At 42.5% G+C, this 13757-nt stretch overlaps 2 protein-coding genes across 2 annotated transcripts; one reads left to right on the forward strand and one right to left on the reverse strand.

The window, feature by feature from the left end:
• Positions 1 to 510: 510 nt before the first annotated feature.
• Positions 511 to 2455, forward strand: tmem60 (transmembrane protein 60). The gene is made up of 2 exons (XM_028585009.1): positions 511 to 749; positions 1021 to 2455. Exon 2 carries the CDS (start codon positions 1106 to 1108, stop codon positions 1508 to 1510), a length of 405 nt encoding a protein of 134 aa, XP_028440810.1. The 5' UTR covers positions 511 to 749; positions 1021 to 1105; the 3' UTR covers positions 1511 to 2455.
• A 102-nt stretch (positions 2456 to 2557) lies between these two features.
• Positions 2558 to 13757, reverse strand: LOC114559950 (round spermatid basic protein 1-like). The gene is made up of 8 exons (XM_028585008.1): positions 13216 to 13757; positions 12833 to 12958; positions 11730 to 12418; positions 7308 to 7445; positions 7034 to 7176; positions 6657 to 6824; positions 6439 to 6550; positions 2558 to 5092 (listed from the first exon to the last, which is right to left on the reverse strand). The coding sequence occupies exons 1-8, from the start codon at positions 13703 to 13705 to the stop codon at positions 3374 to 3376; spliced, it is 3585 nt and encodes a 1194-aa protein (XP_028440809.1). The 5' UTR covers positions 13706 to 13757; the 3' UTR covers positions 2558 to 3373.

The raw sequence follows: 13757 nt of genomic DNA on the forward strand, positions 1-13757 counted from the left end.
CAGTTGCAACTGGATTTAGTTTTTGTCGAGCTCCATTAAGCCACCTATAATCAGGGCCACAGACTTTAGAAATATGAGGTCTTGAATCCAAATTCCCCCAATGTACCTTTCACCCCAGAAAACTTTGACCAGACACCATAAGTAATTAGGACTTTTCATATTTTATAGCTATATTTAAAAATCCCAAGTCTAAGAATACTGAAATCACCCAAAAATAACCAGCATGTGTAGGTTTATATTTGTAACCCCTTTCAGGTTGTGCTTTAAGATTCATTCTTGACTGTGGCAATAGTAATTCCTTAACTCAAGGTCCACTTACTAGATTTCTTTAAGAGCTTTCAGCTCAGTTGCCATGGGGAAGAAATCCAGAAAAAGACTGGGGGTTAACATGAACATCTCAGTGTCGTCCATAATGTCGTCAATAATAGCTACTGACCTGCAGTTAACTATCAAAATAAAATATATCATCTGATAAAACCATGCTTTTGTTTTGAAAATGCGTACCGGAAAACCAGGAAGTACTGCTTGCGGAGCAACATAGATATATATCTATGGCGGAGCAAAAACTGGAAGTAGCGGAAACTATATACTGTCTATGAGCGGAAAGCTAAAAGCTAACTACACTGTACTTCTCGCTGTAATCGAGCTGCGTTGAGGTTAAAACTACATAATTTGTTTAAAAGTGCTGGCATCTTTCTCGCTGGTGAAGAGTCGGTCTTTCAAACAGCTTGACTCTCCTGGTCAACTTGGTAAGACATCTTTCTTTAAACAACATTTTTATTTGGGTTTACAAGTTAGCTAGCTAGCCAACATACAGTAGCATCAGGTCTGAACTAAGTGGAAGTAACAGCTAAATGATTATCCAGTCCAAAGAGATACACATTTGTGAAAACATGAACGCTAAGTGGAGGGAGCTTTAAAGTGTGACCAAATGTTACTCTTATTTTCATTCTTATGTCATTAACGTTAACATCCACCACAGAATGAGATTGAGCCTGCTGGGTTGTGGTTTGTTATCAGATCCCTCCGTGTGTGTGTCGCTTTGGCTGCAGTCCTCAGTCTCTCTGGGTGGGGGTGACACTGGCTCTGTGCCAGTCCTCTGTAGATGAAGATGTCCCTGGCCCAGCGAGTGCTCCTATCCTGGATCTTCGCCCTGATCTTCCTCATCATGCTGGTCCTCAAGCTGGACTCTAAGATCCACTGGAACTGGTTTATCATTTTCCTCCCTGTCTGGACCTTTGACACCATCCTCATCCTCATGCTGATAGTGAAGATGGCGGGGCGCTGCAAGCCGGACTTTGACCCCAGGGATGGCGAGCAGAGCCTGAAGAGGAGGCTGTGGTACCTGACAGCCCTGCTGCTGAAGCTGGCATTCTGTCTGACACTGTGCTCCCGCCTGCAGAGACTCACTGAAATGTGGGTCAGTGTGGTGTGTGTCCCTCTGTGGGTGCTGCTGGGTGGGGCGCTGGTGGAGCTGGGGCACAGTGTTTTCCATTACAGAAGGGAATGAGCCAGAAGACTACATAGGGGACAATAACTTTTTACGCTCAAGCATCTCTTGCTTGGGATGCACCAATCTGATCCACTTGATTGGCACAAGGGCCCATACTGATCTTCTTAAGTGGATCGCGGCAGACGTGACAGATCCACATTAAATAGATTCTTTGTCAGTGTCATAACATTCACTGCGTCTGCTATAAGTTGCATTTAAATCACAGCAGGTTGCAGACTCACTGAGTCGGCGTTCCAGTAAGTTCTACACAGTTTGGTTTACAGGTTTATAAGGGAGGAGAGCACTAGTATCGGATCAGGAATCGGTATTGGAATTTTCCATAAAGAAAAAGTCGGAAATCTCACAACAGTAAGAGCTAATTGTTTGTCACTCTGTGATACCATTGGATCTTTGTTCAAAATGGAGATTTCACATACACCAGTCCACAGTTTGGCATTTTAAGAATACATCCAGCATTTATTTTTTGGCCTTCTGGCTCGACTACAGGATTTCATTAATGGTGAACGGGGCTAGAGGATAATACGATTTTTATTTGATATAAGCTTACCTGCTTAAGCTTACTTGCCACTGTGTTTAAGAAATGGAGCTAAGCAAACGGAGACACACATGATCTGCCATTGTGATCCACAATCAGTTACTTGCTTCACCTTTTAGAGCGAAATCCCACATATGTACACACAAACACAGTAATATCCAATGGGGGGATCATTGGGGCACTGAAACTAGTTGTGAATTGACAGTATGAAATTATCCAATCTGCACTAGAATGCACTGTGTGCCAATGAGACATGTTATATTTGTGGAATCACTGTTATTTGTCAGTACCCATCCCAGGATGTCCCTCTGCCACTGACAATTTGAATGCAAATGCATAACTTCCTCTAACCACATACCAACTACTGTGGCACCAAAATTCATAACAATCCATCCAACCGTTTACAGTGTTAGACCAGCATTGTCATCTCTATACTCAAGCCGCTTAAGTAGCTAAAAAGACAAATACTGAAAGTTTTAGGATATTAAATGCATGAGACACTAAGTCAATATTTTTGAACCATTTATTGAGAGGTTCTGATCAGAGTATAAATCACACTACCAAGTCTTATCTTAGGAAATAAAATGTATTTACATCAACATTTTCACATACATTGGTTCCAAATAAAAACAGACAGTAAATGATATAAATAAGTTCTATGGAAAATAAAACTTGTCTTACAAAAAATATATGCAATTTCTGTATACATTTTCTCACATTGGTGCTAATAACATCTATACTGTACAGTTTTGGTACATACAGTATCATTTACAGCCCTGTGTGAGTCAAACAACGTCCAGTCTGAAAACAACTACTTGCTCAGAGTTTGGAGTGTTATAAACAACAAACCCTGTAGATTAAAGCAACATGGCAAAGAGGATTTCAGCAGGAGCTCGGTAACTTGCTGCAATGTCCCAAACAGTGAACGTAGGTAATTCCTATAGCAGGGAGTAAGGATGGTTGTTTTCAGATTGGCTAGTCCAGTACCTAAAATAGGTGCTTTAAGAGGGAAGCTAAGTAGTGCACAGGCACTGACACATGGGTCACATAAACATTTTATATAGAGCCTACATACATTCGCTAACAAACGTGAAGTGAGCTACTTAGCTTACATTCTTAGGCACTGATAAAATACTTGGGGAGTGCATCCTCTTTTCACTACGTCACTGGTGTAATGTGGCTGTGTCAGCAAAGAAATGGAATGCCCTCTGCTCATTGATTACAAATTAGAAAGACCAGTTGATGTCTGAAGGAAGGATGCATTTTCAAATACTTTAACAAAGCCTCGGCGTAAGTTGTACAGTTAAAAAAAGAAGACTAGACATTCATATTAAGAAGTCTTTCTGTGTGTGGGGTGTGTGTGTTTTTAAGGGCTGTTTTAACGGGTGCTGCTGTGGCCGAGTGTCCTGTAGGGGTGTGGCAGGTTTTCCCTGCACCGTGTCCTTTACTTTTAGACCTTTAGAGGGCACAACTGTCCGACTGTCAGATCCAGGCTTAGAGGAAGAGCCTCGAGAGTCACTGTGATGGTGGGTTTTAGGTCGACTTTCTGTGAAGGAAAGGGCAAGAGTTTGGTGAGCCTCCATCGGCTTAAAGAGGTCAAAGGTGATGAGCGTCCTTGGTGGTTTGTATTCTGGTGGCGCAGGACCAGAGGCAGGCTTCTTCCTCTCCTCTTTACTGTTGATGTCTTTATCCTTCTTTACATCTTTCTTAATCTGGATGTTTGCAGGTTTAGGAGTCTTCCCGTCTTCCCTCCCTGACTTTGCCTGCACCCCCTGCATACTCGACACGTTGCCCTCTTTGCCCTCCCTGTGCCCGCTTTTCTCTTTCTTCCCGTGTGAAGACTTGTGTTTATGACACGGGTCTCGAGTCTCCTCTTTGTCTGGCCGTAAGTGCGACACTCCCTGTGTGCCTCCTCTGTCTTTATCGTGCTCCTTCTCTCTCTTAACGTGGGGTTGGGTCTTTGAGTCCAACTCCTTGGCCCACTTCTCGTCTCTCTGGGCAGGCAGGGGAGTTTGAGAGGCTTTACTGCCCTCTCTTGTCCGCTCCTCGTCCTCCTTTTTCCTTATCTGCGGCAATGGCTGTATAGATGTACCACCCTCTCTTCCTCCCTCGGCCTTAACCTTCTCCTGCTCTTTCATCCTGTCCTTCTCTCTATCCCTGTCTTTGCCTCTATCCTTCTTATCCCTTTCCTTCTCTTTACTCCTATCTTTGTCTTTCTTCTCCTTCTCTTTAACCCTCTCCTTTTCATCTTTTTCTCTTCTTCCTTTATCTTTTTCCTTTTTTATTTGTGGTGTGTTGTAAGTGCTCATTATACTATCTTTAGTTTTCTCTTTTAGACCTTGACCTGGTACAGTTGTCTTTTGCTGCCTCTCTTCCTCCACATCATTCTCCTTCCTAACTTGCCGTAGTGACTTTAAGGATGCACTGTCCACTCCACCCTCATTATGGCCCTTCTGCAGTGTCTGGCATGTGTTTGCACCTCCATCTCCCCCTACCTTACCTTCCTCTTTCTCATCTTCTTCAGCTTTGGGCTCCATTAGCGTGTGAGTGAGTACACCTTCATCTCTCTCCTTCTTGACGAAAGGTAGAGACTGTGTCGTTGACAACTCCTTCATCTCGGCTCCGTTCTCCTGTGCTTCCTCCTTGAAAATCTGTGTCGGAGTTTTTGAGGTTGGCCCCTCCCCTCCTTCATTGTCCTCATCGTCCAGCTTTTTCACTGTCTGTACAGCAGGCTCACACTCCTTCCCCTCAACCTCCTCGTCTTCCTCCTCTTCTTTGATAAGAAGTGTTACTTTTCTAGGTGCACACTTCTCCTCTTCCTGCACCACTTCCTCCTCCTCCTCCTCCTCCTCCTCTTCGTGTTGGTGATACTGTTTGAGTCGGATGTGCCAGGCCAGACTGCAGACAGCAGACACAGTTTTGAACTGGTGGACAACTCCTCTGGGAATGAAGTAGATGTCGTCGTGGTAGAGTTGGATTCGGGCGTATCGGATCCCCTCCCTCCTTAGCTGGTTCAGTTTGGCATCATCGATCCACTGTACACACTGTGGAGGCAGTGACAGGAACACATGAGATTCAGTAATCCCTCAATAACGTGAGCAAATATTTTTATTCTTGCATGGCAGAAAGAAAACAACTGAGTCTGATCATATATTGCACAGGCCAACAGTATTATACTGGAAATTCCTCTACTCTAAATTGATTACCAAGAGACAACGTGGCATGTTAAAAGGTCCAAGAAAAGCTCTGGGTTTTCTTTTGCACTTAAAGCTGCATGACTTGACGGACAGTAAAACAAAATATACACACAACTTTTAACATTATAAAGTTGAGATGGTAAAAATGTTAGAATACCGCTTATTTACACACCCAAAGCAACATTATCATTCATTTGGAGTTGTGTTTCTGGCCACCTGGCAAATGTAAATACAATATTCATCCTAGTTCTGTCCTTTGGTCTCTTGAAGGGAATATACTGCATGTCTCTTTAGTGGCTAAATTCTCTACCATGTTTGATACATTTGCTCACACAAGCAGAAAAAAAACAAAAACAGAACTGCCTTGCAGACGTATGCCTTCGCCAGTCAGTCAAGTTGCAGTTTAGATTTATGCCTGTCCAGACTCATATTGGTAGTGAAGACTTTGAAGCAATTTAATAAAAGTTATGTTTATCTGTCCTCTGATAAACACTGACAGTAAATGGACGTTTTCACAGCGCTGTGCCAGCTCCAGAAAACTGAACAAATACCAACTATCCCAAAGCTATCCGTCTCGCCTGTGACTTGGATTCTGTGACTCACACAATCCTACGCCGTGTGTGCGCAAGCTGGTGTAGCCAGTTAAAACATACATTTCGCGACACAACGCTAACGGTCCGCTACGCATACAATGTTAATGCCAAAGTAACGCAAACCTTGACCCTATTTTCAACGGTTACTAACTGTTGCTAAATAGTTGTGTGATGTGTAAATCAATGTTTTTATTTATTTATTGACTTTTGGATATAAAATGTCATCACGTCATCATTTAATCCTTTTAGACATTTGTGTGAAATTTTGTTTTTCATTAGCATAGGAATTCTTGAGTTTTGGCTAAATGTGTTTTGTTTGTTTTTTCGTTTTTGGCGTTCCAGAGAAATCACGTTCACGAGAATGGGACAGACAAGAGGTCACAGTGACTTTGACCAAATTCTAATTAGTTCACCCTTCAGTTAAACTGGATGTTTGTGCAGGGGGGTCCTGACATATGGCGTTCACAAGAATGGAACGGACGGATGTATGGACAACCCGAAAACATAATGCCTCCAGCCACGGCTTCTGCTGGCACGGAGGGATACAAAACTGTTGATAGTACTGTATCATACTAGGTACGAATAATACCTCTGACCCACCTGAGACAGTGGAGGTTCGTGGAGGTCCAGCTGCAGCCTCATGACCACATCTGGGAAATCTCCAGCGTGGAAACACACAACGTCTTTGGTGATCCGGGCAGGAGCGTCACTCCTGTAAGGCAATACGCAAAAAGGCCTGTTTACTGAACTGAGGTTTGTATTCTATGCAAGATTGTATGCGTGTGAGATAAGGTAAAAAGATGTCACTGTGTACTCACTCCTCTCCGCAGCGCACAGCCTTCAGCACACCTACAGCAGCAGTAGTTTGTCTCTCGAACCCCTGACCGATGTGGTCTGCGTGGGCTCTCGTCCGGTCCTCAAACAGCATCTCCCTGGGCTCACTGGCTCTGGGTAGATACTGCAGGTTCTTTATCTCATTGGTGGACCTGAAATACATTTATTCACAACAGTCAGGATATGTTCAAGGCAAGGTTAAGTACCTGTACATGGCATATGTAGTTGAGAGATAAGCTGAAAGTATTTTATTTGTTTTGCTACCTCAGCTTTACTTCACTTCTTTTGAAAATAAAAATGCTGGTGAGAGACACTGAGCTGTGCACTGGCGAACACTTACAGACTCAATATGTCAACCCACCTTTTCCTTTTGAAGGGTGATTTTGGCATGTCTGCCATAGGAATCATCTGTTCTCCCGGTCTGACCCACATAATGGGGCCGTCGTCGCTCTCAGTGGGACTCTGCAGCCGCAGACTGGAAAACGTTCCCCAGGGCAGAGTCCGCTGCATAAACACAGGGTGAGAAACGTCCGTGTCACACAATGACTTGTAGCGATGTACAGGGAAATGAGAAAGCCGTTCACACGTCCACTGGCAGTAGGGGTGTGTACACATGCAGACATTAACACACTAACCTCCAGAAAGGGAGATTCCTCCAACATGCTGATGAACTCGGGGAAGTAGTCTCCAACCTCTTCGTCCACAGCACCGACCAGACTGACCTGCCGCATGGCCCCGGCACGGTACGTTCCGTGGGAATATGTCCGCTTCACCTGCAAAGAAACCATTGAGAAGACAGATCAGACCCTCACCCAGTAGGTATCAAAATATCCCACTCTGAGGTCTAAAACTAAACCCTTTTTAAACATCATATGCACGAACATGTTTGTCTGACAATTGAGGCTAGCATGGTCGGTGTTCTTAGCATACATGGTGTGACCTTTCCAATGCACCTGCTTTTAATAAAGCACACATTAAGATTACCATCAGCATCTGCTTGGTAGTCAACACTAACAAGACCTTAAAAACAAAAATGTACATCTTTGGTGGAACTCGGCCGTCATTAAGACAGGCAGATGTCAACACACAACAAATAAAAAGGCAATTGAAAGACTGTTAATGAAAAACCAATGGAAAATGTCAAGCACTGTGGATTACGCTATCAAATCTAGACAACCAGACTGACTAACAAAATCAGACTTTAGGTTCTCAGGAGTCCCTCATCAGAAATCAAGGCTCTGCTGGTAAGGCATTTGATAATGTGCCCACCACCTGCATACACCTGTTACATTGTATTAAATGAGACATAACTTTATTCATCCTGATGGAAATTGTAGTGCAAAAGATGCTAAAGTTTACATATAAAATATAGCCTACATGATATGTATGTACACAAAATATACAATAAATATAAACCGTATATGTGATATTAGACACAGATAGTTAGGGGCATCTTACTGAACTCCCAGCACCCATTACACTGAGTCTAAAGTTGCTTCCATCAGGACCAAGGTTTTATCTCCCTGCAGGCAACACAAAAGCATAAGTCAGGTATTTTTTTCATAAGCTATTGGCTTTTTAAATGTAATTTATTTATACAGAAGGAACATTAATGTTACCATGTAACAAATGTTACCATGTAACAAATGTTACGAATTCCAAGCAAAAAAGTGTGTATGATGAGTATGAAGAGTATGACTTGTATATTGAGGGGAGCATCACAGATCACACATCAAGTAGGAGGTGCAATATCAACAGTGGGAGTAGCAGTTAATGTTGGACTGATAGAATGATAGGTAATGACACCAGATGCTGACTGAATTGATGTGGCACTGTAAGTGTTTATTTAACTACTGCCAATTTGTTAACATAGAAAACAGAAAAAATCTGTCTCTTTAGAGCAGAGTTAAACAACTTCTTAGAAGACTTCCAAATCTTAATGTTAGCATAGGTCAAATAAGTGTGGAAGAAAGTCTTTTTTTACAGATGAATAAAAGTTTGAACATCCATATTTCATGTGTTGGTAACTTCCAAAGGATCGACTAGATCTTAGCTCAGTTCTACTCTCTGCAGAGGTACAATGTCCTCTCTTACTTATTCTTTGTTAGATGATTTATTTTCCAGTAGAAACACGAGCCTAACTATACATTTAACCTGCGCCAGGACAGGTTGACAAGAAGACAAAGGAGCATGGACACCTAACACATTGCGTTCCCACCAGTCACCATCACCAGACCTCCAGAACCCAAACAGTTGACCCTAATCCAGCAGAAGAAATTGTACCCTTTTTCTCTATTTTACCTTTTATTAATTTCTTCTCTCAGAAAGTGTACTTGACTTTGTGTGAACACTACAATAACAATTGTTTAAAAAGAAAAACTAAATATGCTGCAGCATCATGCAATGTCATTTGGGATGATTGAAAACTGTGACTCTCAAAGTGAGAAATAAAGACCCCCGGGGTCTGTGACACACAGCCCGCAGTTACAAAACACTGAGAAAACTGCGCGTGTTATTAAGAGCATATTTCCAGCTCTTGAGCCAAGCTATGCAATATAATACATGTAATCCTGTATCAATTTACCTCCACATGTAGGACTAAGCTTAGAGCCAGTAGAAACTGTCTTGATTCTGACACATTACAGTCTAACAGCAAATACAACCATGAACCACTCAGTCATAACTTAAGGGGCACTAAACACTGCTCCTTAACCATCTCAACACTGTCCGTAGCATCAAGTGACGTTACGCTCAAATTGGATAAATTAAGAAAATATGCTGACAGTCGTATCGAGTTTGGTTTTATTGGGAACAGCAACAGGATGAAATGCACCATCTGCTTTACGTTGGTAGCGGAGTAACTCATGGTGCCAGACAAGCTGAAGCAATATCTGATTACAAAGCACTCGGGAGTATCAGTAGGATCAAGAGGGAGACCTTGGGAACATTTTAAGTTTTCCTGACCTAAACAGATTCTCTCAATTTCTGAAAAAAAAAAAAAAAATGTTCAAATTAGAAAAGTGCACTCATTAAAGTGCCGATCTCCGCCAGGTGTCTCCCTCTCCCGTCCTAAACTAAGAAGAGTTGAATCTCACTCAATTGCCCCTCCTGGTTCACGTACAGTCAAAATGGCAGCGAAGACACAAAAATAGGGATTTATTTTACTCTTATCATGTCTTACTTTAGTAGATCATAACATATCGGGTATGGAATTAATCTGCAGATGATCCGGTTCAAAATGAGACTAAACTTCTCTTTGGATTAAGTTTTTGAGCCACGACAAAGGCCTCTCGAAGAAAGTTTGAATCAAAAAATAAAACTGCAGGTTTCTGATAACAGCTCTCGGGCTATTTTATGAAAAGTCCTTTCCACAAAGAAAGACAAATGCTTTATAAAACATTTATCTCAGATAGAGCAGTCATCACTGGTATTGCTGGCAAAGCCCTATTTTTATCCTGTCAAATTAACTCATACCACAGGTTTTTAGATTAGATATAGTATTTTAGATTGGTGGGTGCCTGGGTAGCTCACCTGGTAGAGCAGGCACCCATATACAGTACAGTGGTTTACGCCTTGACGCAGCGGCAGCGGGTTCGACTCCGACCGGCGGCCCTTTGCTGCATGTCATTCCCCCCCTCTCTATCCCCTTTCATTTCTTCAGCTGGTCTATATAAATAAAAAGGCCTAAAATGCCCAATAATCTTAAAAAAAAAAAAAAAAAAAAAAAATCTATTCACTACAAAAGTAAACTAAACAATCAAAACACAACCAAAGCGAAGGTAACACCCTCAAGATTATCTCTCACCATTTTCAGGAACTGGTAGAGAAATAAAGAGATAATAACAACACAAACCAAACCACACCTATTATGAGACAGTAATGCCCAATGCAGACCTAGTTGCCGTTACCCTTATGAAGCATAGAATTACTTTTTTGAACTCATTGAACTTTCTTCAGAGGCTAACCTGAAAGCACAACTCCAACTGAAGGTGCTATAATCCTAGTCTCGCATTCCCAGGCCTTCCTCCATCAACTGGAAGTTAAAATTCTGACACAAGAAAGCGTAAGGTGACAGATATCCAGTCGAAAATGAGGGACATACGGCTGAGTTTCCGGTGGCACCAGAGCAACCCCGGAAGTGGAAGGTCGTGGATATACGTAGACTACTATAATCCCTATCGAGCACTACAACAGAGGAGTAGTTAGAAACTATTGTTATGTGACAAACATGACACACATCATTAGGGCTTCCTGCTTCACAAGACAACCTGGATGTTGAACACTTTGAACACAGGAGTAAAGTAGGAGAGTAAATCACACGTTTTTATCAGGATACAATATTGTATTGATTCTTTGGACAACGATATGATATTTGCTGATATCACAAAGTCTGCCACGACACAAATTTGATTCAATTCAATGGCCTGCGATCAATATGAGACAATATCGTATGCCCATTAAAACACAAATAGCTTAATTTATATCAACTCACGAAAAGCAACTAAAATATGTATGTATTTGACAATTTTATTACTGAGGTCTATCAGCCATTTAAATGGAAAAACAAACTATTTTAAATAAAAAGAATAACTATAAAGTGGGAATTTTAAAATATAGGCCTAGCTGTATCTTGAAGAAGATATGAACCCCTGGCCCTTTGCTGTGTGTCATCCCCTCTCATCCCCCCCTTTGCTTTCTATCTGATAAAAAAATAAACACTTTTTTATTTTAATCGATATTTTCACTTTGTATCGATGATATTGGATCGTTGATCATTGAATCAATATTTCCATACAGATCTATGTATTGTTACACACCTAGAATAAAGTTGGTTAAAGGCAGAGTGAAAAACTCTATCCATCAACAGCCTAGACAGAGACTGACACACAGATAACTTGAAAACACACACAAAAAACAGTTGATGTGTTGTTTCAGCTTGCTGTTACCCTTACAAACTGACACTTGCAGTATCAAAGACAGTTCAGCCTCTTTTTACAAACATAGCCTTCAAACTATGTTGCCTATTAAAGAGAGGAAAAGGAATACAGTAATCTTACCTGAGAGTGGAAGTTGACCATGGTTGTCGTCTCTATGTCTTTCTTCCCGAGCACCTCCATCTTTACTGGCGCATTGGGGAACTTGTAGGAGAAGTAGTCCAGGAAGTCTGGGAGGTAGGATGCCGCTCCATGGACGATTCCCATCACAAAACCTGCAGCCTGGGCCTCGTCCTCGCTGAACGATAGAGTCACAAACTCCTGGGCAAAACGCTGCATCTCAGCTGGAGACAGACAGGAGAGCTGCTCGGTGTAGGCATGTGCCACAGACGCCCCTCCGTTGGCCTGCTGCTCGATGTGGATCAGATGGCCAAATTCCAGACCTGACAGGCCTGGCACTGGGGTGCAGTGGAGCGGGGAGCTGTAGCCAATCCTGTCTCTGACCATAGAGGAGATGGAGGCAGAGGTAGCGGCAACACCAGGAGGATCCTGGTAGTGTTGTTGTGGTGCTGCGGTGGTGTGAAGTAGACTGCTGCTGTTAATGCTGTTGTTCCCATTAATTCGACTGAGGAACTCAGGCGGACCCAGAGACACTCCTGAACACACTGTCTGGCATGAGCGATGATACATTTTTGGCCGGCTGTGCCTCTCCTTCACTCGCTCGCCATCTTTATGCTTCTTTTTCTTCTTCTTCTTGAGTTTCTTCAGCAGGAGGTCTTCCTCAGAACCAGCTTTGGGCTTATCCTTAGACTCTATAATGGAGGATAAGACAGTTTTACAGTAAGTACAATGCTGTACATCATGTGAGGCCTATAATATGTAGCTGAGGTGGGGAAGTAACAATTTTATATACTTTAGAATACCTGAACTTTGAAAACTTTGCATAAAAGGACATTTGTTTAACTATAGGTTGTAATGTAACTGTACATTAATGTATGGCTAGTGTTTGTAATTTGCATGAACTATAAATGTATAGATATATTTCATTCACATTTCTGCCATATTGTTATAAATAAGATATATAATCATATTGGACTCATGTTGTACCATTAGAGGTTACTTAAGCAAAGGACCTCAGCCATACCTCTATCGCTGTAACATAATTACAAGTTATCCCAAAATAATAAAAGAAATCCCAACTGACCAACGTTATATGTCATCCCTACCTTTCTGTGGAGAAATCACTTCTCCGTTTTCTCTTGCAATGTCATGTACAGGTGGCAATTTGTGATTTTCCCACTCTTTACTCTTTTCCTTCTTCTTCTCTCGGTCTTTCTCCTTTACATGGTGATCTGAGAAGAGCAGAATAGGAGACAGAGTGAGGTGAAATGCTGCTAAATCCTTGCTGAGGAACATAACTGACGAACAAACATTTCCACGTGTATATCGCCATCTGGGCCTAATAAATACTGGGGCCTGTGATAGAGAATATTATGTAATAATTTAATGAATGACTGTATTACAGTATTGCTTCACATGCAGTTTTTAATTTGCATACAAAGTGGTATAATAGAGTCCTGTAGTAAGCAGGCTGGCTGTGTTGTCCTACCCCTCTGTAGCATTTTCACGTCGCCGTTCTCGGTCTTTGTATGGCAGCTAGCTGGGTTCACTCTCTCCACACCAACGACCGAGCTTCGCTGCGCTTCACTGATTTTTTCCTTTTCCTTGTGCCGTTTCTCCTTCGCCTTTTTCACTTTGTGAGGCGAGGCAAGGAAGTTGCTGATTTTGAAGATTTTTCGAGCGGGAGTAACTGGCACCGCGACGGCGGTGGAGTGGCTCGCCTTGGCCGGGCCGAAACTCCATTTCGCTGGGCTCCCACAACTCTGCTTCCCGTTGTGTTTTTCCCCTGCGCACACCTCTCCGTTCAGTTTCCTGTGCTTCAGGCCCTTTTCCTCCACCCGGACCTTCTTAGGGGGCGGTGGGTAAATGTCGCTGGAAGACTGAGGTCGGCTTTCCGGCGGCCGTTTAGCTATCAGGGGTTTAGGGGAATTTGTTTTGCTGTTTGCTGCGAAATGCATGGAGTCTACGGCCTCGGCCATCTTGGAAGTTTCTATTTTTTACGGTCAGACGTAACTGGTGCGTGAGAGCCAG

The sequence above is a fragment of the Perca flavescens genome, chromosome 8 (assembly GCF_004354835.1).
Source record: "Perca flavescens isolate YP-PL-M2 chromosome 8, PFLA_1.0, whole genome shotgun sequence".
NCBI classification, from domain to species: domain Eukaryota; kingdom Metazoa; phylum Chordata; class Actinopteri; order Perciformes; family Percidae; genus Perca; species Perca flavescens.